This window comes from Bufo bufo, chromosome 6 (genome assembly GCF_905171765.1).
Source record: "Bufo bufo chromosome 6, aBufBuf1.1, whole genome shotgun sequence".
Taxonomy (NCBI): Eukaryota; Metazoa; Chordata; class Amphibia; order Anura; family Bufonidae; genus Bufo; species Bufo bufo.
In genome coordinates this window covers 433,171,535-433,199,240 of record NC_053394.1, presented here as the reverse complement: position 1 = coordinate 433,199,240, position 27,706 = coordinate 433,171,535, and the positions used below count along the sequence as shown (strand labels likewise).

Sequence of the window (27,706 nt, the reverse complement as noted above, 5' to 3'; positions counted from 1 at the left end):
AGCAGACAGTATCACACAGGATAGGATTAGATACACAGCTCAGCAGACAGTATCACACAGGAGAGGATTAGATACACAGCTCAGCAGACTGTATCACACAGGATAGGATTAGATACACGGCTCAGCAGACAGTATCACACAGGATAGGATTAGATACACAGCTCAGCAGACAGTATCACACAGGATAGGATTAGATACACAGCTCAGCAGACAGTATCACACAGGATAGGATTAGATACACAGCTCAGCAGACAGTATCACACAGGATAGGATTAGATACACAGCTCAGCAGACTGTATCACACAGGGTAGGATTAGATACACAGCTCAGCAGACAGTATCACACAGGAGAGGATTAGATACACAGCTCAGCAGACAGTATCACACAGGATAGGATTAGATACACAGCTCAGCAGACAGTATCACACAGGATAGGATTAGATACACAGCTCAGCAGACAGTATCACACAGGATAGGATTAGATACACCGCTCAGTAGACTGTATCACACAGGATAGGATTAGATACACAGCTCAGCAGACTGTATCACACAGGATAGGATTAGATACACAGCTCAGCAGACAGTATCACACAGGATAGGGTTAGATACACAGCTCAGCAGACAGTATCACACAGGATAGGATTAGATACACAGCTCAGCAGACAGTATCACACATGATAGGATTAGATACACAGCTCAGCAGACTGTATCACACAGGATAGGATTAGATACACAGATCAGCAGGCAGTATCACACAGGACAGGATTAGATACACAGCTCAGCAGACAGTATCACACAGGATAGGATTAGATACACAGCTCAGCAGACAGTATCACACAGGATAGTATTAGATACACAGCTCAGCAGACAGTATCACACAGGATAGGATTAGATACACAGCTCAGCAGACAGTATCACACAGGAGAGGATTAGATACACAGCTCAGCAGACTGTATCACACAGGATAGGATTAGATACACGGCTCAGCAGACAGTATCACACAGGATAGGATTAGATACACAGCTCAGCAGACAGTATCACACAGGATAGGATTAGATACACAGCTCAGCAGACAGTATCACACAGGATAGGATTAGATACACAGCTCAGCAGACAGTATCACACAGGATAGGATTAGATACACAGCTCAGCAGACAGTATCACACAGGGTAGGATTAGATACACAGCTCAGCAGACAGTATCACACAGGGTAGGATTAGATACACAGGTCAGCAGACAGTATCACACAGGGTAGGATTAGATACACAGCTCAGGGGTGATTGTCTGCAGCACACATTTTATACTAAATGTATAGAGGGAAACCCTTATACCCCCTCCCCCTTTATAACCCCGGCTCCTGTCTATGTGGCAGCTGAGCCTTGCAGTGATTGCCCCTCCCTCCCCCGCACAGGGGCAGCTGGCGTCACTTTGAGGACAGTGAGTAGATGGAGCCTCCCTGGGGGGTCACTAAGACAGTGAACAATTTCCAACTTTGCAACACGTGTTAAATCAATTTGTTCTGCAAGCAGCAAAAGAGCTAAATAAAGTTTCTTAAAAAGTAAGGGAGGGGGGGCTTTTATTTTCCTGCCAATGGGAGCGTGACTCTGTGATGTCTAACATTCCTTCCCAAGATCTCCGCCTGCTGCAACAGGAGAAACTTCCAGGAACTTCCTGCAGCCCCCTCCTCCCTGTGCTACGTGGTACTGTGCTCATACCCTGTCAGAGGGGGACCAGCTCTGGTCTGGAGAACATCTGCAACATACCAGTGATAGACCCTCAGTATTCCAGGCATCCGAGTGCTGAGGGCTCTTGGAGGACCAGGAATGACTTGTGGGACAGACCGGACCCTCAGGAACGACTGTGAGTTTTGTATCTTTACTGATTAGCTGGAAAGCATTGCTATGACGGAAATATCTTGAAGAACCTAAGACATTTCTCTAGCACTGTGCATACAAAACGTTGATCCTTGATTTTCTACACTTACTGGGTCTGGAGGTTTGAGTTGGCTTCATCATGATCTGGAGTCTTGGCCTCAAGCTTCTCCTTGTCTTTATTGTCTCGGTAAATGCTCAGTATGAGCGTTACAGCTTCAGGAGTTACCCCCGAGACGAGCTGATGCCCTTAGAGAGTGCCTACAAGTATGCACTAGACCAGTACAGCAACGAGAACTGGCCCGAGGCGGTCAACTACCTGGAAATAAGTCTCCGTTTGTACAGGCTTTTAAGGGACAGTGAGGCTTTCTGTAACCTTAACTGCAGCACAGCACAAATAGACAATGGTCCACCAGCAGAAGATGGGGCCTTGAAGAATGAGACGAGTCACTTGGGTCGTTTTACTGGCTTCCCTGAGCTGAAGGTGTTTGGAGACGTTCTTATGAGGACCCAGTGCCTAAAACGATGTAAACAAGGTCTCCCCGCATTTCGACAATCGCAGCCCAGCCGGGAGACCATGGAGGAGTTCCACAACCGTGAGCCATATAAGTTTTTACAGTACGCCTATTTCAAGAGTAATAATTTGCCAAAAGCCATTGCTGCAGCCCACACATTTCTCTTGCAGCACCCTGATGACGAGATGATGAAGAGAAATATGGCGTACTACAAGAGTATGCCGGATTCAGAGACCCACATCCAGGATCTGGAAACCAAGACCTATGAGCAATTATTCATTCGAGCCGTGAGGGCCTACAACGGAGAAAATTGGAGAACCTCCATCTCAGATATGGAGTTAGCCCTACCTGACTTCTTTAAAACATTCCAAGAATGCATTGCAGCCTGCGAAGGCTCGCGAGAGATCAAAAATTTCAATGACTTTTATCAGTCGGTGGCTGACCACTACATTGAGGTCCTCAAATGCAAACTCAATTGTGAAAGCAGCCTTACTCCGGTCATCGGGGGCTACATAGTGAACAAGTTTGTGGCTACTATGTATCACTACCTGCAGTTTGCTTACTACAAACTCAATGATGTTCGGAACGCGGCCCCTTGCGCGGCCAGCTACCTGCTTTTTGACCCAGATGATGACGTCATGAAGCAAAATATGGTCTACTATCAATACCACATGGAGAAGTGGGGACTGTCGCAGGAGAATTTTAACCCTAGGCCGGAGGCCACTCTCTACTACAACATCACAACCAAGCAGAAAGAGCTGTATGAGTTCGCCCTGCAGAATATCGTAGACGATGACGAAGGTGATGTGGTGGAATATCTGGATGAACTTTTGGAGGGAACTTTTTGAGGGCAATTTTTTATTGAGATGTTTTTGAATATTTTGAACAATTTTGGGGACTTTTCTTTAACACCCTTACGGGTGTAATGGGGTTCATGCTGTGCTTTCATGGTGTTTACTGGGAATAAATTTCCATAAACCATAATAAGTCAAGAAGATGTTTTGATATTTTTGAGTAGGTCTCACAAGCAGGGTGGGAGGGATAGTGGTCAGTGCTCAAAGACCACAGCTGAGCCAAGGGGAAGGCCTCCACTAATAAAGTTGTGTTCCCAGAATGACAGCTTATCACCTATCCACAAGAGAGACATCTGACCGGTGGAGGTCCTCCTTCTGAATGGAATTGCAGTTGACCAAGAGCATTCAAACTCTGTCGGCCTGTCAATCCCATAGAGTTTGAATAGAGCTGTCTTCATGATTGGTGAGGGTCTCGTCAGCCAGACCCCCCCAACAGACACTTCTCACCTATTCTGTGGATAGTTGATAAGTAGTCATTCTGGGAATAACTTTTAACTGACCATTTGGTTGAGCCTCTCCTGGTTTGGTGAGCTTGGAGCTCAGATCTTATTAGTCTTGGTCCACCTGTGCTTTCAAGCCTCAGCGTTGTAGTCAGGCATTCTCTTTTACGCAGACTTACATGTCTCCATGGTAACAGACTACAAAGAAACCTTGTGTAGTCTGATCCTGCAGTCATCTTAACTGTATGATTAGTGAGGCGTAAGGTGCAGATAGAAGGAAGCATGACTTCAGGGTTAGACGACACAGGGACTGTTTGTGGTCTGGTAACTTTGAGACATAAATCTGTTTAGGAGGTGTAGACACAAAATGGTCGAAGATTTTTAATTAGCTAAAATGCTAAATTTTTTGGACTTTAGGTGCACTGGTTCCTCATGTGGACCTTTAAAGGGGATTCCCAGGCTCCTGATATTGATGTCATTGAGGTAATTTATGTCCGATCAGTGAGGGTTCGACACCCAGCACCCAGATGTCCCCTGCAGCCTGTGAATGGAACAGGAAGCACAGCTCCGTTCAAAGTGTAGTGGCCCTGTTGGGTTACTGCATCTCAGCTGAAGTGAATGGGAGCTGAGCTGCAGTACCCCCCACGGCCACTACACTTTGAACGGAGCTGTGCTTCCTGTTCCATTCACTAGCGGAGGCTGCAGGGGACAGATGATTAGCGGGGGTCCTGGGTGTCGTACCCTCACTGATCAGATATTAATGACCTATCCTGAGGAGGGGGCTTAATATTAAGAGCCTGGAAAACCTCTTTAAGGAAACTACAGCAGATATCCTGAGAAGACGATGACAAGTGAGATGAACCCAGGGCTGAAGAGCCCCGAAGAGCTCAAGTAGTAACTCTCCAATATGGTGATTGTACGAGGGATCCCTCCACTGTCCGCTCCGGTAATAACAGTATATTACGGGACTGCTATATAAGCAATTCCCTAATATAATCTAGCAGGGTGACTAAGCAGGGTAGCTTTGGTATTCTGGAATCTGGGTGACAACCAATATGGCTGCTATCAAACTTCAATGTGTGGTTGTCACCAAGCTTTCCCAGACTCCAGAACTGCACCATTATACAACAATTAACCCCTCATTCCAGAATTGCTGTGTGTGAAACCAGTTTGTCATTCCAGAGACTGGGAAAGGTCAGTAAGAACTGTAGTGGCGGCCATATTGGTTGTTACCCAACTTTCCCAGAAACAGCTATAACAAGGTAGTTAGAGAACACACAAGAACAGCCTCGTACCCCACAGTCTTTTCGATGACCCCCCCCCCCAACCTGATCATCACATGACCACCAATGAGTTTCAATGCTTAAAGGGGAATTCCACTTTTCACTATCTCCTGCCATGGCTGCGTCGGAACTCAGACCAAACAGGTTTAGGCACCCAGATTCCCAACCCTAAGCTTAAGGACCCCCATCTCCCTGTGTCTGGAATGGAACTCCCCTTTAAGAATAATCTCCCTGCAGCAGCCTATAGCTCATCTTCCTCGCAGCAGCTGGTTTAGCGCTTGTGATACGGACTTGTCACAACACAGCTGTGGAAATATATCCCACAATAGGGGTGATCACCCCCATCTTCTGCCCCCTCATCAGTACATACAGCTTTAGGCCTCATGCACACGGCCGTTGTTGTGGTCCGCATCCGAGCCGCATTTTTTGCGGCTCGGGTGCGGACCCATTCTCTTCAATGGCACCGCAAAAGATACGGACAGCACTCCGTGGCTCCGTTCCGTGGCCCTGCAAAAAAATTTAACATGTCCTATTCTTGTCCGTTTTGCGGACAAGAATAGGCATTTCTACAATGGGCCGCCTGTTCCGTTCCGCAAATTGCGGAAGGCACACGGTCGGCTTCAGTTTTTTGCGGACCGCAAAAAACGGAACGGTCGTGTGCATGAGGCCTTATAGTGTTAAAGAGCATGACCCAGAGGTTATAGCTCCCCCACCCCTGCTCAGTTATCAGATGCCTGGTGACGACCACTGATGGCAGCCATTGCAGTGACTATAGAGGTTGTGACGCAAAAATTTCAAAATTAAATTTAAATTTTCAAGTAATATTCCTTTAATCCAGCATCGATGGGGCATCTTGTGGTTTCCGGATTATCAGATGTTGAAAAGTATGCAAAACTCTTGATGAAATTCAATGTTATATTTATAGACTTTCCAGATTATCGGATGGCGCCGTTTTCCTGTATTCGCCCTGGATTTCATTTTTAACTGTGACTGCCCCCTTGTGGCAAATATTTGTATTGACAACCTTAATCACAGGCTGTACATCATACGATATGAATCTGAACGTGTGTGAACGGCTCTCTAGCTGCTGCTGAACTATAATTCCCACAAGTGCATGCTGGGAGTAGTAGTTTGACAACAGTTGGAGACTACTGTCGAAACAGAACATTGCACACAATTAACATCAGAGCAAAAAAAAAAGTCCAAATTTCCTTCGATTTATTAATAGGAGGTTGTATCTGGAGACCGAGCTGCCAATGGCCCCCTGCTGTTCCTGGGAGGTACTACCACGTGTGTAGGTGAGATGAGACTGAGGGCCAGCGCCCACCCATTCAGAAAGGGGCATGCCCCCATTTTTACAACATTCACCATGTGGGATAAATCAAGTGATATTGTAATATTTAAAGAAAAAAAAATTATTAATTTTTTAATAAATGTGAATAGACCTTATTTTTATTATTTCAGTTTTTTATATTTTTGAAAAACTTTATTAACCCTTTTTTGCCCTCTATAATCTACAAAAGAATATTACCGTAAAGTCCTGGAGTCTACCTATTCGGCTGGAAAAAAACGGGGTGACATCCAATATGGCCGTCGCTACTGCTCTTAGGGGTTAGTCCCCCAGTCCTGTCCACACTGGGATGACACAACCCAGTTTTCCATTCACTGGAGGAAGCACTCTCATGGGCTGAGACCTGCTTACAGTGAAATCTCTCAGAGTTTCTGGGTAGTTCTGTCCACAGTTTTCCAGTATGCGGACATATTCACCTTCCGTGTTCACATTAGACAGGTATTTTACTGGTTTACAGGAACAAAACCACAGGCGGAGAGTGACTGTTGCTCCTCCAGCTTTTAAATCTCATTGAGGACTTCCACCTCCAGATCTTCCAGGTCTTCTCTAAAGTCTACAGTGAGGGCAATGACTTTCTTCACTGAGTGTGCTGCTTCTCTGCCCTGAAGTTCTGCAGAGTCTGGAGTCTTTCTTCTTGACATCAGTTCTCCAGAATATTTTTTCGTTTCTCCCTATTCTTCTTGAAGACCTCTTCTGGTGGCCCTGCTAAGCAGGGCTGCACCACCAATGAGGCCAAATGATGCGGCAAGACTTAGAGACAAGTGGGGGCAGTGGCAGGGAATATCTTTCTATATTCAACTGTATCACAGTAGGCCTTGAACAGTAGGGTTGGAAGAGTTGGGTGCTGTGTCAATTTTCACCTCAGGCAGCAGAAAGGCTAGGAGCACCCCTCCTGCCAAGTGTGTTACAAGATCTCACTGCCTCAGTTCAATCAAGGCTCTCATGGTGGATGTAACACGTCACGTGTAGGTACAGAAGATCCCTGTATCTGCTTGCTCTTGCTGTGACCGTACACCAGCTTCTGATACACTATTTGGTGTAGGGTTCATTAGCTCAGGTCTTCTCGGACAACTCCAGGGCTTTTATATTCCTGCTCTCTCTGAAGGCCAGATGCTTAGGTGATACAGTTCTGGCAGAAATTGTCTCCACATGGTAGTGTCACAGGTTTGTGGTAAAAGTCCATGAAGATACAGGAAGATAAAGCAGCCCTCAGTTCGGCAGCCACCATTGTTCAAGTCTCAAAACTAACCAAGAAAAAAGTCTCAAAGAAATCCAGGACATAACACTAAAATACAACTGACCACTTTTGGGGGGCAGGAGGGTTTTTCACTTTTAAAATTATTTTTTATATCCCTCCAAATATGACAGGAGGTGCCATAAAGGTGTGGTAAATCATAGCTACTGCATCCAGCGTAGGAGAGGGCTCAGGAACAGACATCTTGGCGGCCGGCCATAAGAATACAGCCGACCGGTCATCCATAGGGTCGTTTGTACGAATGATCCCACAGGTAAGATAGTAGAGTAAACTGGCCGATCAGGGAGACAGTTTAGAGAAAAAATAGTAAAAGGCAAACGATCTGCCATACACAAAATAAAAAATGAAATTTTTGCCAGACACAGGTCTATCATCAACCATCGTATACAATCATTTGCGTTAAATTTTCAAGTAATGGCCAAATAAAATGATCACGGTTGGCCATTTTAGGTCCAACTTCTGTCTTGTGTTTGGGCAGCTCTACATGAAACACTGCTCAGTGTGGGCAGTGGCAGGAGGTTGTCCATCAGAGTGGTAACTAGGCTTTTCTTTGTCCTGAGCCTTTAGCTAAATCTCCTGGAAATGGCAAAATAACTTGTTGGTGCTCCCTAGCTACACCACTGTGGCCCACTGTGTGGTGATTTCTACTTGGTGGCCCCATGATAGGCTCCAGTATAATGTTTCCTTCCTGACATTATGGACTCTTAGATCAGGATTTAGTCTCCTTGGAGCACATCCAATGGCTCGGCAGGGCCACAAACCCACCAGACATCCTAACAAATCTATCTGCCATTCCAGCTAGTATACCGGCTCAGTGCAACCACAAAGCCATCTTCCATTCCGGCTAGTATGAAGCAGCTGTGAACCCACCTGACATCTTAGCTGGTATACCAACACAAGTCCCACCAGAAACCCATGTGCCATTCCGGCTAGTATACCAGCTATCCTGGCTGGTGGAGATGCCCTTGCGGTGAAGGGTGCGATATACCTGCTTCCACAAAATACTGATTGAGGGGTTCGCCCGGCAGTCATTTCACGGCAAACTTTGCTAGTTCGCCATTCGCCAAACATATGGCAATGTCTGCCGGCGCCATATTCTTTTGCATTGCGCCGAACTTTGACCCATGACACATCCATCAGGTGGGACAGGACAGCCAATTGAGACGTTTCAGCACATGGACACCCCCCCTACCCTATAACAGAACCTGATCTGGCCGCCATTTTACATTCTGTGTTTTGCCAGTGTAGGGAGAGGTTGCTTTGTGGAGCAGGGACAGGCTGTTAGGGACACCAAACGCTAGCTAATAGGGCCACAAAAGTCATTTTAAGGACTGGTATAGGTGTGCTATCGATAGGTGTGACTTACTGAGGGGTGTAATTGAGGCCTGCAATACACCGGCTTCCACAAAATACTGATTGAGGGGTGCGATATACCTGCTTCTACAAAATACTTATTGAGGGGTGCGATATACCTGCTTCCACCAAATATTGATTCAGCGGTTCTATATACCGGTTTCCACAAAATACTGATTGAGGTGTGCGATATACCTGCTTCTACAAAATACTGATTAAGGGGTTCTATTGATCCCCCTCTAGTATGTCACTGTCCATGTTGTTGGACTATTTGTGCACTTCTAGTATTTGGTGGCTGCAAATATGATGTGAAGGTTTTTCAGGTTCGCCTGCCATTAAAGTGAATGGGGCCCACCGCGAACGTGCGGTTCGCGGACGTTTGATGTTCGTCCATCACTACTGGCTGGTATACTGTTTCTTTCTTTTGTGTCTTCAAGGACAGCCATTCAATCATGAAGATTACAATGTCTGCAAAGATTTTATTTTGCAAAACAGAATTCTTTTGATGTCTAGAGATGAACTGACACCGGCCAATCCGACATACAGCAGACTGCCTCTCTGTGCCACACAGACTTCCTTTAGCTCCCTCACATGAGAACATTGTGAAGTAGCAATGCTGCTTCTGGCCACAGGATATTCAAGGCAAGTGGAAAAAGGCACAGGAACAAAACATATGTGCTATCAATGCCCGAGAGGGCAGCTTGGAGAAACCCTGGGCAGAAATTGGGTACAGACGGGAAGGGGTGCTCAATGGACTGTGCTGGGCATTCCATATTTACTGCTCCAAGTCAGTCAGTTTCCGTTCACATTTACAAACGTATGACATATGTATGCAGATAAACTGACCAACAGATACCAGGCGTCTGCTGCCATCTGAAAAGATGCAACACTGCTCAGTGAAGACCACTAGGTGGCGCTGCACCCAATATGATGACACTACAGCACTGCCAGAAACATCCGGAGGTGCCAGCCACTGCACGCTATATTGGGAGAAAACTGATAATATACAGGCACTTACAAGTCATCCAACAATTCCAGACTTACTGGTGTTACTGCACGGCCACACGTTTCACACCATTCCATAAACTCTGTACAAACATGTCCTATGCTCTATTAACCAAGTAAAGACACCATAGACCTCACTTTCTATTTTGGGTGGTCGCCATCATACTAATAAATAACAGCATTCAATGCCCCCCCCCCCCCCCCCTTCCTGAATCCCCAAGTGGGGTCAAAACGGGAACATATTGAATGATAAGTATTTACATAATGGGTCATCGTCAACCCACAGTAAGGAAAGGACAATTTGGAAACTTTATATACTTCAGGGCCCTTTAAAGAGGTTAAACCTCAAATTTTCTGATACAGATTTCCAAATCCCCTGTATAAGCATAGTACCAAAATATAAAGTTCTGTCTGCCTGCTGCTGCCACTAGAGGGAGCTCAGGAACTCACTGCATACAGACATATACAGCCATCACTAGAGGGAGCTCAGGAGCTTACTGCATACTGATATATACAGCTACCACTAGAGGGAGCTCAGGAGCTTACTGCATACAGATACATACAGCTACCACTAGAGGGAGCTCGGGAGCTTACTGCATACAGATATATACAGATACCACTAGAGGGAGCTCAGGAGCTTACTGCATACAGATATATGCAGCCACCACTACAGGGAGCTCATGAGCTTACTGAAATCAGACATATACCGCCATCACTAGAGGGAGCTCATGAACTTACTGCATACTGATATATACAGCCATCACTAGAGGGACCTCAGGAGATTACTACATACAGATATATACAGCTACCACTAGAGAAAGCTCATGAACTTACTGCATACAGATATATACAGATACCACTAGAGGGAGCTCAGGAGATTACTGCATACAGATATATACAGCCACCACTAGAGGGAGCTCAGGAGATTACTACATACAGATATATACAGCCACCACTAGAGGGAGCTCAGGAGATTACTACATACAGATATATACAGCCATCACTAGACAGCTTAGAAGATTACTGCATACATATATATATATATATATATATATAGCTACCACTAGAGGGAGCTCAAGAGCTTACTGCATACAGATATATACAGATACCACTAGAGGGAGCTCAGGAGATTACTGCATACATATATATACAGCTACCACTAGAGGGAGCTCAGGAGCTTACTGCATACAGATTTATACAGCCACCACTAGAGGGAGCTCAGGAGATTACTTCATACAGATTTCTACAGCCACCACTAGAGAGCTCAGAAGATTACTGCATACATATATATACAGCTACTACTAGAGGAAGCTCAGGAGCTTACCGAATACAGACATATACAGCCATCACTAGAGAGCTCAGGAGCTTACTGCAGATACATACAGCCACCAATAGAGGGAGCTCAGGAGCTTACTGCAAACAGATATATGCAGTCACCACTAGAGGGAGCCCAGGACCTTAATATATCCAGTTTTATGAAGCCACCACTAGAGGGAGCTCAGGACCTCAATACATCCAGATATATGCAGCAGCCACTATAGGGAGCTCAGGAGCTTACTGTGTATATATATATATATATATATATATATATATATATATACTGTATATACCACCATCAGAAGGAGCTCTGGAGCTTACTGCATGCAGATAAATACACCCACCACTATAGGGAGCTCAGGAGCTTGCAGCATACAGATATATACAGCCACCACTAGAGGGAGCTCAGGAGATTACTACATACAGATATATACAGCCACCACTAGAGGGAGCTCATGAGCTTACTGCATACAGATATATGCAGTCACCACTAGAGGAGCTCAGGAGCTTACTGCATACAGATATATGCAGTCACCACTAGAGGAGCTCAGGAGCTTACTGCATACAGATATATGCAGCTGCCACTAGAGGAGCTCAGGAGCTTAGCGCACACAGATATATACAGCCATCACTAGAGAGAGCTTGGGACCTTAATGCATACAGATGTATGCAGCCACAACTAGAGGGAGCTCAGGACCTTTATAAATCCAGATATATGCAGCCGCCACTAGAGGGAGCTCGGGACCTTAATGCATACAGATATATGCAGCCACCACTAGAGGTATTCAGGAGCTTAGTGCACACAGATATATACAGCTACCACTAGAGGGAGCTTCGGACATTAATGCATACTGATATATGCGGCAACCACTAGAGGAGCTCAGGAACTTAGTGCATACAGATTTATACAGCCACCATTAGAGGGAGCTCGAGAGCTTACTGCATACTGGTATATACAGCCACCATTAGAGGGAGCTCGGCACCTTAATGCACTAGAGGGAGCTTGGGAGATTACTGCCTACATATCTATACAGCCACCACTAGAGGAGCTCAGAAGCTTAATGCATACAGATATAAACAGCCACCACTAGAGGGAGCTCAGTACCTTACTGCATACAGATATATACAGCCACCACCAGAGGGAGCTCAGGAGCTTAATGCACACAGATATAGACAGCCACCACTAGAGGAGTTTAGGAGCTTAAATGGGTTATCTGGTAATTTATATTGATGACCTATAGTCTGGATAACACGCAGGACCCCAACCGATCAGCTGTTAGAAGAGACTGGTGCTTCGCATCACCGTACATCAGTCACATGGCCTAGTTGCAACTCATCCCTATTGAAGTCAGTGGGGCTGAGCTGCAATACAATGCACAGCGCTGTGCTTGGAAAGATACCAGGATGCTAGCTGCGCTCACCAGAGCACGGAGGCTCCCTGTAACAGCTGGTCATAGGATAGGTCCCATCATTATATTTACCTGGATAACCCCTGAAATGCACATAGGTCTGTTCAGTGTATATGTATGCGGTGAGCTCCCCCTAGTGATGACTCCAGGCAGCAGAACTTCATCATGTAAGTGTGGCTATGCAGGGATATGGAGCTGTGTATCAGAAAAACAAAGTGTCCGCCATAAAGCCAGATTATGTATGTAATCAGCACTGAATTCATTTTAAGGCAGGTTCTTATTGATATTCATCATTTTGAATCCTCAGATGTCGATGTGAGAATTATAAGGCGCAATTCCCTATAATCAGCATTAGATTTACTTTTCCTCTTCCACAAAATGCTTTTCCTTCACCCCTGTGGCCACCACAGCAAAGAAAAGTTCTGGGAGGAAGGTCCTGACATAAAGTGCGGCCTTGGGGACGGGGTTCGCCATGAAAACTTCTTGTTTCCTCCTGCTGACCGTGCGCAGAACCTCTTCAGCCACCTCCACTGGGTGGACGCCATAAGACAGCTTTCTGAAAAAGACTATAATAGAACAAAACGGAAAAAAAATATATATAAAAATTCATCCACCATTGGTGATAATAGCCATCTCTTTTTATTTTAATAATTAAGAGGTTGTCACAGCCCCTCCCCCTGAAATGACTCCTCCCTCCCAGCCCATGACCTTACATTTCCAGATGGAAGCTTCCCAGTTCCCGGAGGCTGGCTGGACGTGATATGACCGGATGAAGGTAGGGCTGACGGTGCTGACAAACACATCAAACTCCTCCACCTCGGCTCTCAGGCAGTCGAAGAATCCCTGAATGGCGTGTTTCGATGCGGCATCTGGACACATAAAAAGCATTTTAGCAAGCTGATCATACTAAAACATATTCATCCGAATTTCAGCAGTCACTACCGAGTCTTTCTAACCCGGCCACCATCACTCAATACTCACAGGCCGCACGAAAGGGAACGCCCAGTTTTCCCTGTATGTTGTTCACTAGAACAATCTGTCCCGTCCTTCGAGAAATCATATGAGGAAGAATAGCTGCGGGGGAAAGTGACTGTCAGAATTATTAGTGGAAGAAAAACCTCAAAAATCAGCTTCCCCTATCCAGTCCAGGTTACAGTAATGAGTTGTGTGGGTTCATGTGACAATGGTTCCCAATATTCAAGGACCATGCATTTGAGTCTCAGGAGTCCGTCTAAAATTCAGTTTACTTTTTCAGCTGCTAATTGGCATTGAGTGCTTTCTTTCAGTTAGAACTGAACCCCAAGAGGGAGACAACTCTCCTGGCAAGCAGAAGCCACCAACCTTGATGCAGGAATGGACCGTGGTGAAAGCCTCAAGATAAAGACGGACAATTATCGTATGTGAAAGGTACTTTCACACTCTCCAACGCTCAGGGTCACTTGTTTACTTGCCAACCCGTCTTATCTCACCATGAGAACTTTTCAGTTGTGGTTGTTGGTTAGCCGGAGCTAACTACTCTGAAACCCTCGGTCTCACTGTTTATTGGTCCTCTGACTGTTCTGAGGTCTACTTTACCTCTAGACATACGGGACTGTCACTCTATTCTTCCTCCCCCCCACCACTGGATTTTTCTCAAGCCTACTCATGATAACTGTGACAAGGATTGACGACTGTCTAGAAGCGACTAGATTCCTACACAGTTTTTTTTTTGTAAGTTGACCTGTTTTGTAGGTGTTTAATGTGCCTCAGATGCTGTTGACAAGACACGCAATTATTCAGCAGGGGTTAATCATATCCTTTTCCGTACATCCAAACCACTGCTCAAAAATCCGGCCATAAGCATATATCCACTCAGACACTATGACGCTTAAGTGTTGCTGCCTGCCCTGTGAGGGATCTGAGAAGATCGGATAGACTTGCAGCACGTGAGTCTATCTGACAGATCTTTCTGGGTTTCCTTTCTGTTTGTTGTTGTGGGCAGGATCCCACCTCTCCACAGGTTCTGCTCGTTAGCTGTTTAAGAGGCTCCATTTAAGTCCGCCTCTTACTGCTGACTTTGCGGTTGATATTTTCCTTCTGGGGTTCTATACTGGTTGTTTGTGGTTCCTCTACTTCCCGCTCATCTCAAGCTAAGTCCTCCTGTTTTCTCCTTTGTGTGTGAGTTGCTTCTAGGTCTCAGGGAGATGCTGGTCCCTTCATGGTGGAAGGTACCGGCTGTCTTATTCCCCGCTCCCTAGGTTAGGGCTTGGTACAGCGTCAGCAGGGCTTAGGTTCCAGCGTATGAGTTCGTTCACCATCAGGACTTGCTTATACTGTCAGCAGTCAGGGAGAAGCTCAGGGATTGTTAGGAGGTTACCATTCCCTCCTCCCTAGCTTTGGGGCCTTGTCTGTTTACCTGTTGCTGTTTGTTTACTTGGTGTTCCTCTTATCCCCACTTGCCATGATATTAAAGGTTTTTTTTCATCTTGCTATTTCAACCTCACCTCAAGCCAGATGTGCTACTTTCTGGTTTCCTGCTTCTAACGCTGGGCGGGCTTAGGCAGTTTGAGTGAAGGCCGGCCACGCCTCCTTATGACATCACACTGAGAACTCAGTCCTTGCCTGCTCATTCATGTGAATAGTATGAGTCATCAGTCTGGCAGCCTGCAGTGTCTGTGAGGACCCTGCTGCTGAATCATCACTCAGAGAGCTCTTCTTGAGCTAAGTAGACAGAAACATACTGCCGTCCTGCATTCTAATACAGTTTTACACACAAAACCTGTATTTTCTTTTCCAAAGCCATTCTGAGCAGCCAAACAATAATTCACTAATATACATAATCCAAAAATCATGCTAGCTAGTAGCCAAATAATCAGTGCTGTTGCCACCCATAAAATTTTACCATCCCCCACCAACCAGCACAGATGCAGATTTTTTTCCATTACAGCTCTACTACATTTGAGTATAAACATTAGACCAGCGGTCAGCAACCGCCGGCACTCCAGCTGTTGTGAAACTACAACTCCCAGCATGCTCCATTCACTTCTTTGGGAGTTCTGATCACAGCCAAACAAGTGTGCATGCTGGGAGTTGTAATTTCACCACAGCTGGAGTGCCGGATGTTGCTGACCCCTGCATTAGACCATGTATCTGTATAGATGCATATACAGCTCTACTACAGTTGTGAATACACCTTAGAAGCTCTGCTACATCTGTCTTCACCTGTCCCCTCCAGCACTGTGACTGATCAGCTTCTTATACATCTCTCCTACATCTGTCTCCCCCTCCACCACTAGCATTGTGGATGAAAAGCTTCCAATACAGCTCTGCTACATCTTTCTCCACCAATAGCACTGTGGCTGATCAACTTCTTATACATCTCTCCTACATCTGTCTTTCCCTACCCCACTAGCACTGTGGCTGATCATCTTCAATACAGCTCTGCTACATCTGTCTCCCCCTCCACCACTAGCATTGTGGATGAAAAGCTTCCAATACAGCTCTGCTACATCTGTCTCCACCAATAGCACTGTGGCTGATCAACTTCTTATACAGCACTGCTACATCTGTCTCCCCCTCCACCACTAACATTGTGGATGAAAAGCTCCCAATACAGTTCTTCTATATCTGTCTCCCCCTCCACCACTAGCACTGTGGCTGATCATCTTCTTATACAGCTCTGCTATATCTGTCTCCCCCTCCACCACTAGCACTGTGGCTGATCATCTTCTTATACAGCTCTGCTATATCTGTCTCCCCCTCCACCACTAGCATTGTGGACGAAAAGCCTTCCTCTACACTTCATAATGTCCTGTGGAGGGACACAGGGGACGCCAATATGGAATGGAGGGACACTGAGTTCCATGAACTAGACACCAAGAATGAAATGTAGTGTAGAGGAAGACAGATGTAGCAGAGCTGTATAAGAAGCGGTTCAGCCAGAGTGCTAATGGGGGAGGGGAGACAGATGTAGCAGAGCTGTATCTTAAGATCAGCATATATAAAGATCAGCGCATGTGCGGCCGCCCCAAGACTTTGGAGACAGAAGTGGAGAGAGAGGACGTGCCGGAGAAGTATCGGAGGACCAGGACAACTTCAAAACAGGTGAGTATCATTTTTATTTGAATAATTTCACCACCAAATCCACCAACGATATTACAATATAGGACAATAAAGGAATTCAGGATGAACTCCATTATGGAATGGAGCAACATAGGGGGAAGACGTTATGGAATGGAAGTACAAAGACACAGAGGGGAGGACATTATGGAATAAAGGGACACAGGGGGGACACCATTATGGAATGGAGAGACACAGAGGGGACGCCGTTATGGAATGGAGAGACACAGGGGACGCCATTATAGAATGGAGGGACACAGGGGACGCCCTTATGGAATGGAGGGACACAAGGGGGACACCATTATGGAATGGAGGGACACAGAGGGGACACCATTATGGAATGGAGGGACACAGAGGGGACACCATTATGGAATGGAGAGACACAGAGGGGACGCCATTATGGAATGGAGAGACACAGAGGGGACGCCATTATGGAATGGAGGGACACAGGGGACGCCATTATGGAATGGAGGGACACAAGGGGGACACCATTATGGAATGGAGGGACACAGAGGGGACACCATTATGGAATGGAGGGACACAGAGGGGACACCATTATGGAATGGAGGGACACAAGGGGGACGCCATTATGGAATGGAGGGACACAGAGGGGACACCATTATGGAATGGAGGGACACAGAGGGGACACCATTATGGAATGGAGGGACACAGAGGGGACAACATTATGGAATGGAGAGACACAGAGGGGACGCCGTTATGGAATGGAGGGACACAGGGGACGCCATTATGGAATGGAGGGACACAGGGGACGCCATTATGGAATGGAGGGACACAAGGGGGACACCATTATGGAATGGAGGGACACAGAGGGGACACCATTATGGAATGGAGGGACACAGAGGGGACACCATTATGGAATGGAGGGACACAGAGGGGACACCATTATGGAATGGAGGGACACAGGGGACGCCATTATGGAATGGAGAGACACAGAGGGGACGCCATTATGGAATGGAGGGACACAGGGGACGCCATTATGGAATGGAGGGACACAAGGGGGACACCATTATGGAATGGAGGGACACAGAGGGGACACCATTATGGAATGGAGGGACACAGAGGGGACACCATTATGGAATGGAGGGACACAAGGGGGACGCCATTATGGAATGGAGGGACACAGAGGGGACACCATTATGGAATGGAGGGACACAGGGGACGCCATTATAGAATGGAGGGACACAAAGGGGACACCATTATGGAATGGAGTGACACAGGGGACGCCATTATAGAATGGAGGGACACAGAGGGGACACCATTATGGAATGGAGGGACACAGAGGGGACACCATTATAGAATGGAGGGACACAGGGGACGCCATTATAGAATGGAGGGACACAGGGGGGATGCCATTATAGAATGGAGGGACACAGGGGACGCCATTATGGAATGGAGGGACACAAGGGGGACGCCATTATGGAATGGAGGGACACAGAGGGGACACCATTATGGAATGGAGGGACACAGGGGGGACGCCATTATGGAATGGAGGGACACAGGGGGGACGACGTTATGGAATGGAGGGACACAGAGGGGACGCCGTTATGGAATGGAGGGACACAGAGGGGACGCCGTTATGGAATGGAGGGACACAGAGGGGACACCATTATGGAATGGAGGGACACAGAGCGGACGCCATTATGGAATGGAGGGACACAAGGGGGACACCATTATGGAATGGAGGGACACAGAGGGGACACCATTATGGAATGGAGGGACACAGGGGGGATGCCATTATGGAATGGAGGGACACAGAGGGGACGCCGTTATGGAATGGAGAGACACAGGGGACGCCATTATAGAATGGAGGGACACAGGGGACGCCCTTATGGAATGGAGGGACACAAGGGGGACACCATTATGGAATGGAGGGACACAGAGGGGACACCATTATGGAATGGAGGGACACAGAGGGGACACCATTATGGAATGGAGGGACACAGAGGGGACACCATTATGGAATGGAGGGACACAGAGGGGACGCCATTATGGAATGGAGGGACACAGGGGACGCCATTATGGAATGGAGGGACACAAGGGGGACACCATTATGGAATGGAGGGACACAGAGGGGACACCATTATGGAATGGAGGGACACAGAGGGGACACCATTATGGAATGGAGGGACACAAGGGGGACGCCATTATGGAATGGAGGGACACAGAGGGGACACCATTATGGAATGGAGGGACACAGAGGGGACACCATTATGGAATGGAGGGACACAGAGGGGACACCATTATGGAATGGAGAGACACAGAGGGGACGCCGTTATGGAATGGAGGGACACAGGGGACGCCATTATGGAATGGAGGGACACAGGGGACGCCATTATGGAATGGAGGGACACAAGGGGGACACCATTATGGAATGGAGGGACACAGAGGGGACACCATTATGGAATGGAGGGACACAGAGGGGACACCATTATGGAATGGAGGGACACAGAGGGGACACCATTATGGAATGGAGGGACACAGGGGACGCCATTATGGAATGGAGAGACACAGAGGGGACGCCATTATGGAATGGAGGGACACAGGGGACGCCATTATGGAATGGAGGGACACAAGGGGGACACCATTATGGAATGGAGGGACACAGAGGGGACACCATTATGGAATGGAGGGACACAGAGGGGACACCATTATGGAATGGAGGGACACAAGGGGGACGCCATTATGGAATGGAGGGACACAGAGGGGACACCATTATGGAATGGAGGGACACAGGGGACGCCATTATAGAATGGAGGGACACAAAGGGGACACCATTATGGAATGGAGTGACACAGGGGACGCCATTATAGAATGGAGGGACACAGAGGGGACACCATTATGGAATGGAGGGACACAGAGGGGACACCATTATAGAATGGAGGGACACAGGGGACGCCATTATAGAATGGAGGGACACAGGGGGGATGCCATTATAGAATGGAGGGACACAGGGGACGCCATTATGGAATGGAGGGACACAAGGGGGACGCCATTATGGAATGGAGGGACACAGAGGGGACACCATTATGGAATGGAGGGACACAGGGGGGACGCCATTATGGAATGGAGGGACACAGGGGGGGGGACGTTATGGAATGGAGGGACACAGAGGGGACGCCGTTATGGAATGGAGGGACACAGAGGGGACGCCGTTATGGAATGGAGGGACACAGAGGGGACACCATTATGGAATGGAGGGACACAGAGCGGACACCATTATGGATTGGAGGGACACAAGGGGGACACCATTATGGAATGGAGGGACACAGAGGGGACACCATTATGGAATGGAGGGACACAGGGGGGATGCCATTATAGAATGGAGGGACACAGAGGGGACGCCGTTATGGAATGGAGGGACACAGAGGGGACTCTATTATGGAATGGGGGGACACAGGGAGGACGCCATTGTAGGATGGAGGGACACAGGGGACGCCATTATGGAATGGAGGGACACAGAGGGGACACCATTATGGAATGGAGGGACACAGGGGACGCCATTATAGAATGGAGGGACACAGAGGGGACACCATTATGGAATGGAGTGACACAGGGGACGCCATTATAGAATGGAGGGACACAGAGGGGATGCCATTATAGAATGGAGGGACACAGGGGACGCCATTATGGAATGGAGGGACACAGGGGACGCCATTATGGAATGGAGGGACACAAGGGGGATGCCATTATGGAATGGAGGGACACAGGGGGGACGCCATTATGGAATGGAGGGACACAGGGGGGACGCCGTTATGGAATGGAAGGACACAGAGGGGACTCTATTATGGAATGGAGGGACACAGAGGGGACACCATTATGGAATGGAGGGACACAGGGGACGCCATTATAGAATGGAGGGACACAGAGGGGACGCCATTATGAAACGGAGGGACACAGGGGGGACGCCATTATAGAATGGAGGGACACAGAGGGGACGCCATTATGGAATGGAGGGACACAGAGGGGACACCATTATGGAATGGAGAGACACAAGGGGGACTCTATTATGGAATGTCCTCCCCTCTGTGTCCCTTCACTCCATAATGGCGTCCCCTGTGTCCCTCCATTCAATGTCACCTCTCTGTGTCCCTCCATTCAATGTCATCCCCTCTGTGTCCCTCCATTTAATGTCATCCCCTCTGTTTCCCTCCATACAATGTCACCCCTCTGTGTCCCTCCATTCAATGTCACCCCTCTGTGTCCCTCCATTCAATGTCACCCCCTCTGTGTCCCTCCATTCAATGTCACCCCTCTGTGTCCCTCCATTTAATGTCACCCCTCTGTGTCCCTCCATTCAATGTCACCCCTCTGTGTCCCTCCATTCAATGTCACCCCTCTGTTTCCCTCCATTCAATGTCACCCCTCTGTGTCCCTCCATTCAATGTCATCCCCTCTGTGTCCCTCCATTCAATGTCACCCCCTCTGTGTCCCTCCATTCAATGTCATCCCCTCTGTGTCCCTCCATTCAATGTCACCCCTCTGTGTCCCTCCATTCAATGTCATCCCCTCTGTGTCCCTCCATTCAATGTCCTCCCCTCTGTGTCCCTCCATTCAATGTCACCCCTCTGTGTCCCTCCATTCAATGTCATCCCCTCTGTGTCCCTCCATTCAATGTCCTCCCCTCTGTGTCCCTCCATTCAATGTCACCCCCTCTGTGTCCCTCCATTCTATGTCATCCCCTCTGTGTCCCTCCATTCAATGTCATCCCCTCTGTGTCCCTCCATTCAATGTCATCCCCTCTGTGTCCCTCCATTCAATGTCATCCCCTCTGTGTCCCTCCATTCTATGTCATCCCCTCTGTGTCCCTCCATTCAATGTCATCCCCTCTGTGTCCCTCTATTCAATAATGCAGCAGCCACTATGAACACAACCAGAAGGGAGCCGCCAAAAATCCCCCACAGCTCCATTGCTGGAGCCCCCCGGATCAGGCATGCTGCTGTCCAGAGCCTGACCCCATCCTGCCTCCTGTCCTCTGCTCCTGCAGATGAAGCCACTGAGAAGTAGCCTGACGTGGCACAAAGATCCACGCATGCGCGGCCGCCCGGCGCCGTGACCGTTCATGAATGAAAGAAGAGGCCAGCCACTGGATCGCTGTGAATCATCTGCGCATGCGCGGCCCCTGCATTCGCCGGCGAGATGTGGCCGTAACTATGACTTATCAGGTCCAGATTATTTTACATACTTACAACTTAGACATATGGTTAAAAGGAAGACAAAATCCACCCCTGACAAACCCCCATTTTCCATATTACCACGGTGGTTGTCTAATCCTAATCCTAACTCGCATAATATCTCCTTCTGCTACAGAAATTTGCTGACAGGAACAGGAGAAGGGACAATACATATTCAAAACCACTGGCACCAAGATCTCAGAGACTTTCAGAGGACCAGTCCCCAAATGCACCACTCACTTCGAGACACACCGGAAGATTTTCTACAGGTGGTATTTCACTCCAATCCGTCTCTCACAAATATTTCCAGGTACATCTAACATGTGCTGGAGATGTGATAGATCTGAAGGCACATATATGCACATGTGGTGGGAATGTATACAGTTGAGCGGAATTTGGAACCAAGCATTTTTGCTATTAACCAAATATGTCAGTTCCCTATTGAACTGGACCCAGCTCTCTGGGAATCGACAGGTTCTCGTTCCTGCATACCACTATAGTCTCCCATGTGTGCATAGCAGTCAGAAACTCGATAGCAACTCATTGGAAACATAATATACCTATACATATATCCAGTATTATACACTCAGTGAATGAACAATGTTGGTACGAGAAGATGTCTGCCTCAGCTTTTAATTCCATTCTCAAGTATTTTCTTAGGTGGGATGTTTGGTTAGCATCAGCATTTTAAAAACCGAGATACTGAATTACCATATACATAAACCCTCTCTCCTAGACAGAACTGTGTATGGATAGGATTAACGAGGTTGCCTCTTATACTGAACTGACAAAATGAATAATGTGTACTGTTATGTTACACATGCATGGTTTGCCTTTTTATCCTGTGTGTCCCTTCTCTCTTCCCCTAGTTCCTCCTCTCTCTATTGTCTCCTCCTCTCTTTTTCATTCTGGCTTCACCCTTCATCTCAGCCACATGTATTCTGTTAGCTGCTCACACCATGATTTTCTGATCTATCCATTTGTTCATCGGTGTATGATCTGCACAGTTTGGAATAAACTTTTTCACGATCTACAAGGTGCCGTTTGGATCGAGTCACTGTCAGCCGATTCAACTAAGATTGATGGTTACTGCTATCTCATCACAACTGTAAGTTACAGAGATCACACTTTTAATGCTTAGATTGGAGAGGCAGAACATGTACTACAATTGCAACTCATCCATAACTGACGCATCCAACCCTATTTGTTTTTTGACAGGTACTTTTCTTTTACTTTTTACAAGTTTTTCAAATGTCTAAAATTTGAAAATTATACCATGTCGTTACTACTTACTAATGCCTTTATTTCTGTATACTTGAAATTGATATTTCAATAAAAATTATGTTTAAAAAAAGAAAAAAAAAGAAAACTTTCTCCTGCCCTTTCATCCCGTAGTGTGTTCCATTTAACCTATGAATGACCATGCGCCATATGTGTACATCACATGGTCCTGAGCTTTAAACCCACGCCATTTTAAATGTACTGCACAGGTTTAAAGCTCCACCTCCTGGAATCTAGAAGAAACGTGTTAGGACCCCGACTGCTGTTTCTGTCTTCTCTATTGCAGCTTACACAGCACACAGGGAGAGCCAATTCTCCTGCCTCTATTGGGCTTGGGGATCACATGATAGCAGAGCTGCTGGGTCTTAGCAGATCCAGAAGAGCTCTGCCTGCGACTAATGTCACTAATAGGGGCTGTTTTCATCTCTAACTTAGGCTCCTATGGATGTCAAAAAATTTACAAAAAGAAATGATCAAGTGTGAATGTCCCCAGTGGACTATACTGACCTCATGGAGGCCATATCCTGTACCAAAAATACATATAAAAATAAGTAAAAAAAATTGCAAAATGAAACGCAAATGATAAAAAAAAAACTCCACCCACTCCCGCCAATGCAAAACGGCACAACAGCCGCCCCGTCATCTGAGATATCTGCATATCACATATCAAAACAGGTAACTATAAGAACTATAAATGTAAAACATTTTTTTACATTTTCATACAAATGACTTCTAATAAAACTAAAAAAGAAAAGAAAATTATTCCGGTACCGCAAGTAATAAAAAAAAGGACCATCAAATCACAAAAAAAGGAAAAAAAATTAAAGGGTTAATGTTTATGTGTAATATAATATATTATTTTCATTTGACAAAAAATAGGAAAAAAATTCCATAGTTTTAGAGATTCTGTGACCATTACTGTTAGTGGTTCACTTACTTTTAATTAAGGTAATGGGGCCAAAATAATTGGCATCCATGATCTTCTTGTCCAGCTCCAGGGTGACGCTGTGCGCCGGCCCCTTTATCTTCATGCTGTTGTTGTTAATTAACACGTCCACGCAGCCGTAGCATTCCTGGATTTCTTTACCAGTGGCTTCAATGTTGTTGACGTCACTTATGTCCAGGAGAACCAGCTTGGGGGTAAAAGTCTGGGGGGGACAAAAACAAACGTAGTTAATATCTATACCTTGTGGCCTCCACACTGCTGGGTTAGATAACCACGTACCACGCTGGGGTCGGCGACGCTTATCAGGGCATCGTGTAGAGCTTCCAGTTTCTCCCACGTTTTTCCACAGAGAACCAGACGAGCTCCCGCCGAGTGGAAGACTCTGGAACATTCTGAAAAAGGTAAAAATATTCAAAAACTCACCTCAAGTGGGTGTTAAAATGGTTTCCCCCCCTCCTCTGTCCCACAGTGCCATGTGCACGGACCCTGCATTCATTGAACTTTTTCGAGAGGGGTGTTTGAGCCCCGGTTGATCAGTCATCGGTGGTGAAATTCATGAAATTGAAACCTCAGACCACGGCACACCCGGCATGGACCAGAGCATCTCACCTTTACCCAGTCCCGAAACCGCATCGGTAATCACAATGACTTTGTTCTTCACTGCTGATCTGGACATCAGTCGTACAACTTCTCGATAGATGTAAATGATGCCGCTTATCCCAAGGATAAGCAGCGGTAAAATAAGAAAAGTAATGAATCCCATTTTTAACCTAAAATTGAAAGCAGAAATTCAGGATTAAAAAATTTCAAAAACAAAATGTTTTTAACCACTTAATGATTGGCCACCGTACTGTGCTACACACCCCATAGATGTGTAAAATAATAAATAACTGAGCACAGACGTGACCGCCAAGTGATTATGAGCACCACGTAAAATACTGCACAGTTTTTAAGAAACAGCAGGTCAATTTCATCAACCTCATCGCCATGTTTTTTCCCCCATGGTCAGTAGGGGGAGATATGTTAGGTAATTACAGATGCATATTCAGACAAGGTTGACTCCTATATGATTTTTTTCATTTGCACATTTTTAGAAAATATTCAGTATTTATTTTTGCATATTTTGGACATCTTTTTGCAGATCATCAAGCAAATTTTTTTTCCTTTTTGTCAGCTTTACAATGCATGATGGCTGCAATTCACTTTGACTCCATCATACACAATCAACCCCGATGTGCAGCGTTATTTTCCACAAAAAAATCAAACTCGAATAAAAATACTAAACACATATAAAACACAACCCAACATATAAAAGCACATGTCCTGAGGATGACAGCGCACTACAAACATAATATCCAAGTCAACTATTAGAGTCTATATTTAGATAGCTCCACCCAAACTGATGACATCACTGCATCCTTACTGTGATGTAACTTACCTCTGCTCTCGCTTCTATGGCCACTTTGTACAAACCAGAATCTCCGCACATACATCAGTTATGTCATGACATTGGCTCAGTACTATTTAGGCACTACAGGGAGTGCAGAATTATTAGGCAAGTTGTATTTTTGAGGATTAATTTTATTATTGAGCAACAACCATGTTCTCAATGAACCCAAAAAACTCATTAATATCAAAGCTGAATATTTTTGGAAGTAGTTTTTAGTTTGTTTTTAGTTTTAGCTATTTTAGGGGGATATCTGTGTGTGCAGGTGACTATTACTGTGCATAATTATTAGGCAACTTAACAAAAAACAAATATATACCCATTTCAATTATTTATTTTTTACCAGTGAAACCAATATAACATCTCAACATTCACAAATATACATTTCTGACATTCAAAAACAAAACAAAAACAAATCAGTGACCAATATAGCCACCTTTCTTTGCAAGGACACTCAAAAGCCTGCCATCCATGGATTCTGTCAGAGTTTTGATCTGTTCACCATCAACATTGCGTGCAGCAGCAACCACAGCCTCCCAGACACTGTTCAGAGAGGTGTACTGTTTTCCCTCCTTGTAAATCTCACATTTGATGATGGACCACAGGTTCTCAATGGGGTTCAGATCAGGTGAACAAGGAGGCCATGTCATTAGATTTTCTTCTTTTATACCCTTTCTTGCCAGCCACGCTGTGGAGTACTTGGACGCGTGTGATGGAGCATTGTCCTGCATGAAAATCATGTTTTTCTTGAAGGATGCAGACTTCTTCCTGTACCACTGCTTGAAGAAGGTGTCTTCCAGAAACTGGCAGTAGGACTGGGAGTTGAGCTTGACTCCATCCTCAACCCGAAAAGGCCCCACAAGCTCATCTTTGATGATACCAGCCCAAACCAGTACTCCACCTCCACCTTGCTGGCGTCTGAGTCGGACTGGAGCTCTCTGCCCTTTACCAATCCAGCCACGGGCCCATCCATCTGGCCCATCAAGACTCACTCTCATTTCACCAGTCCATTAAACCTTAGAAAAATCAGTCTTGAGATATTTCTTGGCCCAGTCTTGACGTTTCAGCTTGTGTGTCTTGTTCAGTGGTGGTCGTCTTTCAGCCTTTCTTACCTTGGCCATGTCTCTGAGTATTGCACACCTTGTGCTTTTGGGCACTCCAGTGATGTTGCAGCTCTGAAATATGGCCAAACTGGTGGCAAGTGGCATCTTGGCAGCTGCACGCTTGACTTTTCTCAGTTCATGAGCAGTTATTTTGTGCCTTGGTTTTTCCACACGCTTCTTGCGACCCTGTTGACTATTTTTAATAAAACGCTTGATTGTTCGATGATCACGCTTCAGAAGCTTTGCAATTTTAAGAGTGCTGCATCCCTCTGCAAGATATCTCACTATTTTTGACTTTTCTGAGCCTGTCAAGTCCTTCTTTTGACCCATTTTGCCAAAGGAAAGGAAGTTGCCTAATAATTATGCACACCTGATATAGGGTGTTGATGTCATTAGACCACACCCCTTCTCATTACAGAGATGCACATCACCTAATATGCTTAATTGGTAGTAGGCTTTCGAGCCTATACAGCTTGGAGTAAGACAACATGCATAAAGAGGATGATGTGGTCAAAATACTCATTTGCCTAATAATTCTGTACAGGGTGTATATAGCAGTGGTATTTGGGCACTGTCATGGGTTACTATATGGTAATATATGGGTACTGCTGGCTCTATTATCTACACATTGTATATTAGTAATATGTCGGCACTATTAAACAGGTACTGTATTACGGTATTTATCTGGGCACTGTATGGTACAGTTATTTGGCTGTTTGGCCATATACATTAGCACTTGTTCGTCTGACAGCTGTTCCTCCCGACCCCCGTGCACAGGCATGCTTGGCTCAGTAAGCGACCGATCATCTGCCCTTTACATGAAGCACATATACAATATAGGCACTACAATAAAACTGGGATGTTACTTACAGTAAATGCCCCCAGAGATGGTTCTTCTCTGCAGTAGATCACACAGTCCTTGAGAGTCTCCTCCTCGGATGTCCCCGGCCCAGTGACCAGAGGGTGGATATAAATAGGAGTCAGCTG

At 46.3% G+C, this 27,706-nt stretch overlaps 2 protein-coding genes across 2 annotated transcripts; one reads left to right on the top strand and one right to left on the bottom strand.

Annotated features, from left to right (window-relative positions):
- The first annotated feature begins 1,638 nt into the window (after positions 1 to 1,638).
- Positions 1,639 to 3,357, top strand: LOC121004832 (cartilage associated protein). The gene has a single exon (XM_040437205.1). The coding sequence runs from the start codon at positions 2,013 to 2,015 to the stop codon at positions 3,231 to 3,233; it is 1,221 nt and encodes a 406-aa protein (XP_040293139.1). The 5' UTR covers positions 1,639 to 2,012; the 3' UTR covers positions 3,234 to 3,357.
- Positions 3,358 to 12,882: 9,525 nt separating this feature from the next.
- Positions 12,883 to 27,689, bottom strand: DHRS7C (dehydrogenase/reductase 7C). Its single transcript, XM_040435581.1, has 7 exons — positions 27,590 to 27,689; positions 24,779 to 24,939; positions 24,449 to 24,561; positions 24,161 to 24,371; positions 13,634 to 13,726; positions 13,366 to 13,521; positions 12,883 to 13,218 (listed from the first exon to the last, which is right to left on the bottom strand). The coding sequence occupies exons 2-7, from the start codon at positions 24,930 to 24,932 to the stop codon at positions 13,010 to 13,012; spliced, it is 936 nt and encodes a 311-aa protein (XP_040291515.1). The 5' UTR covers positions 24,933 to 24,939; positions 27,590 to 27,689; the 3' UTR covers positions 12,883 to 13,009.
- Positions 27,690 to 27,706: the final 17 nt, after the last annotated feature.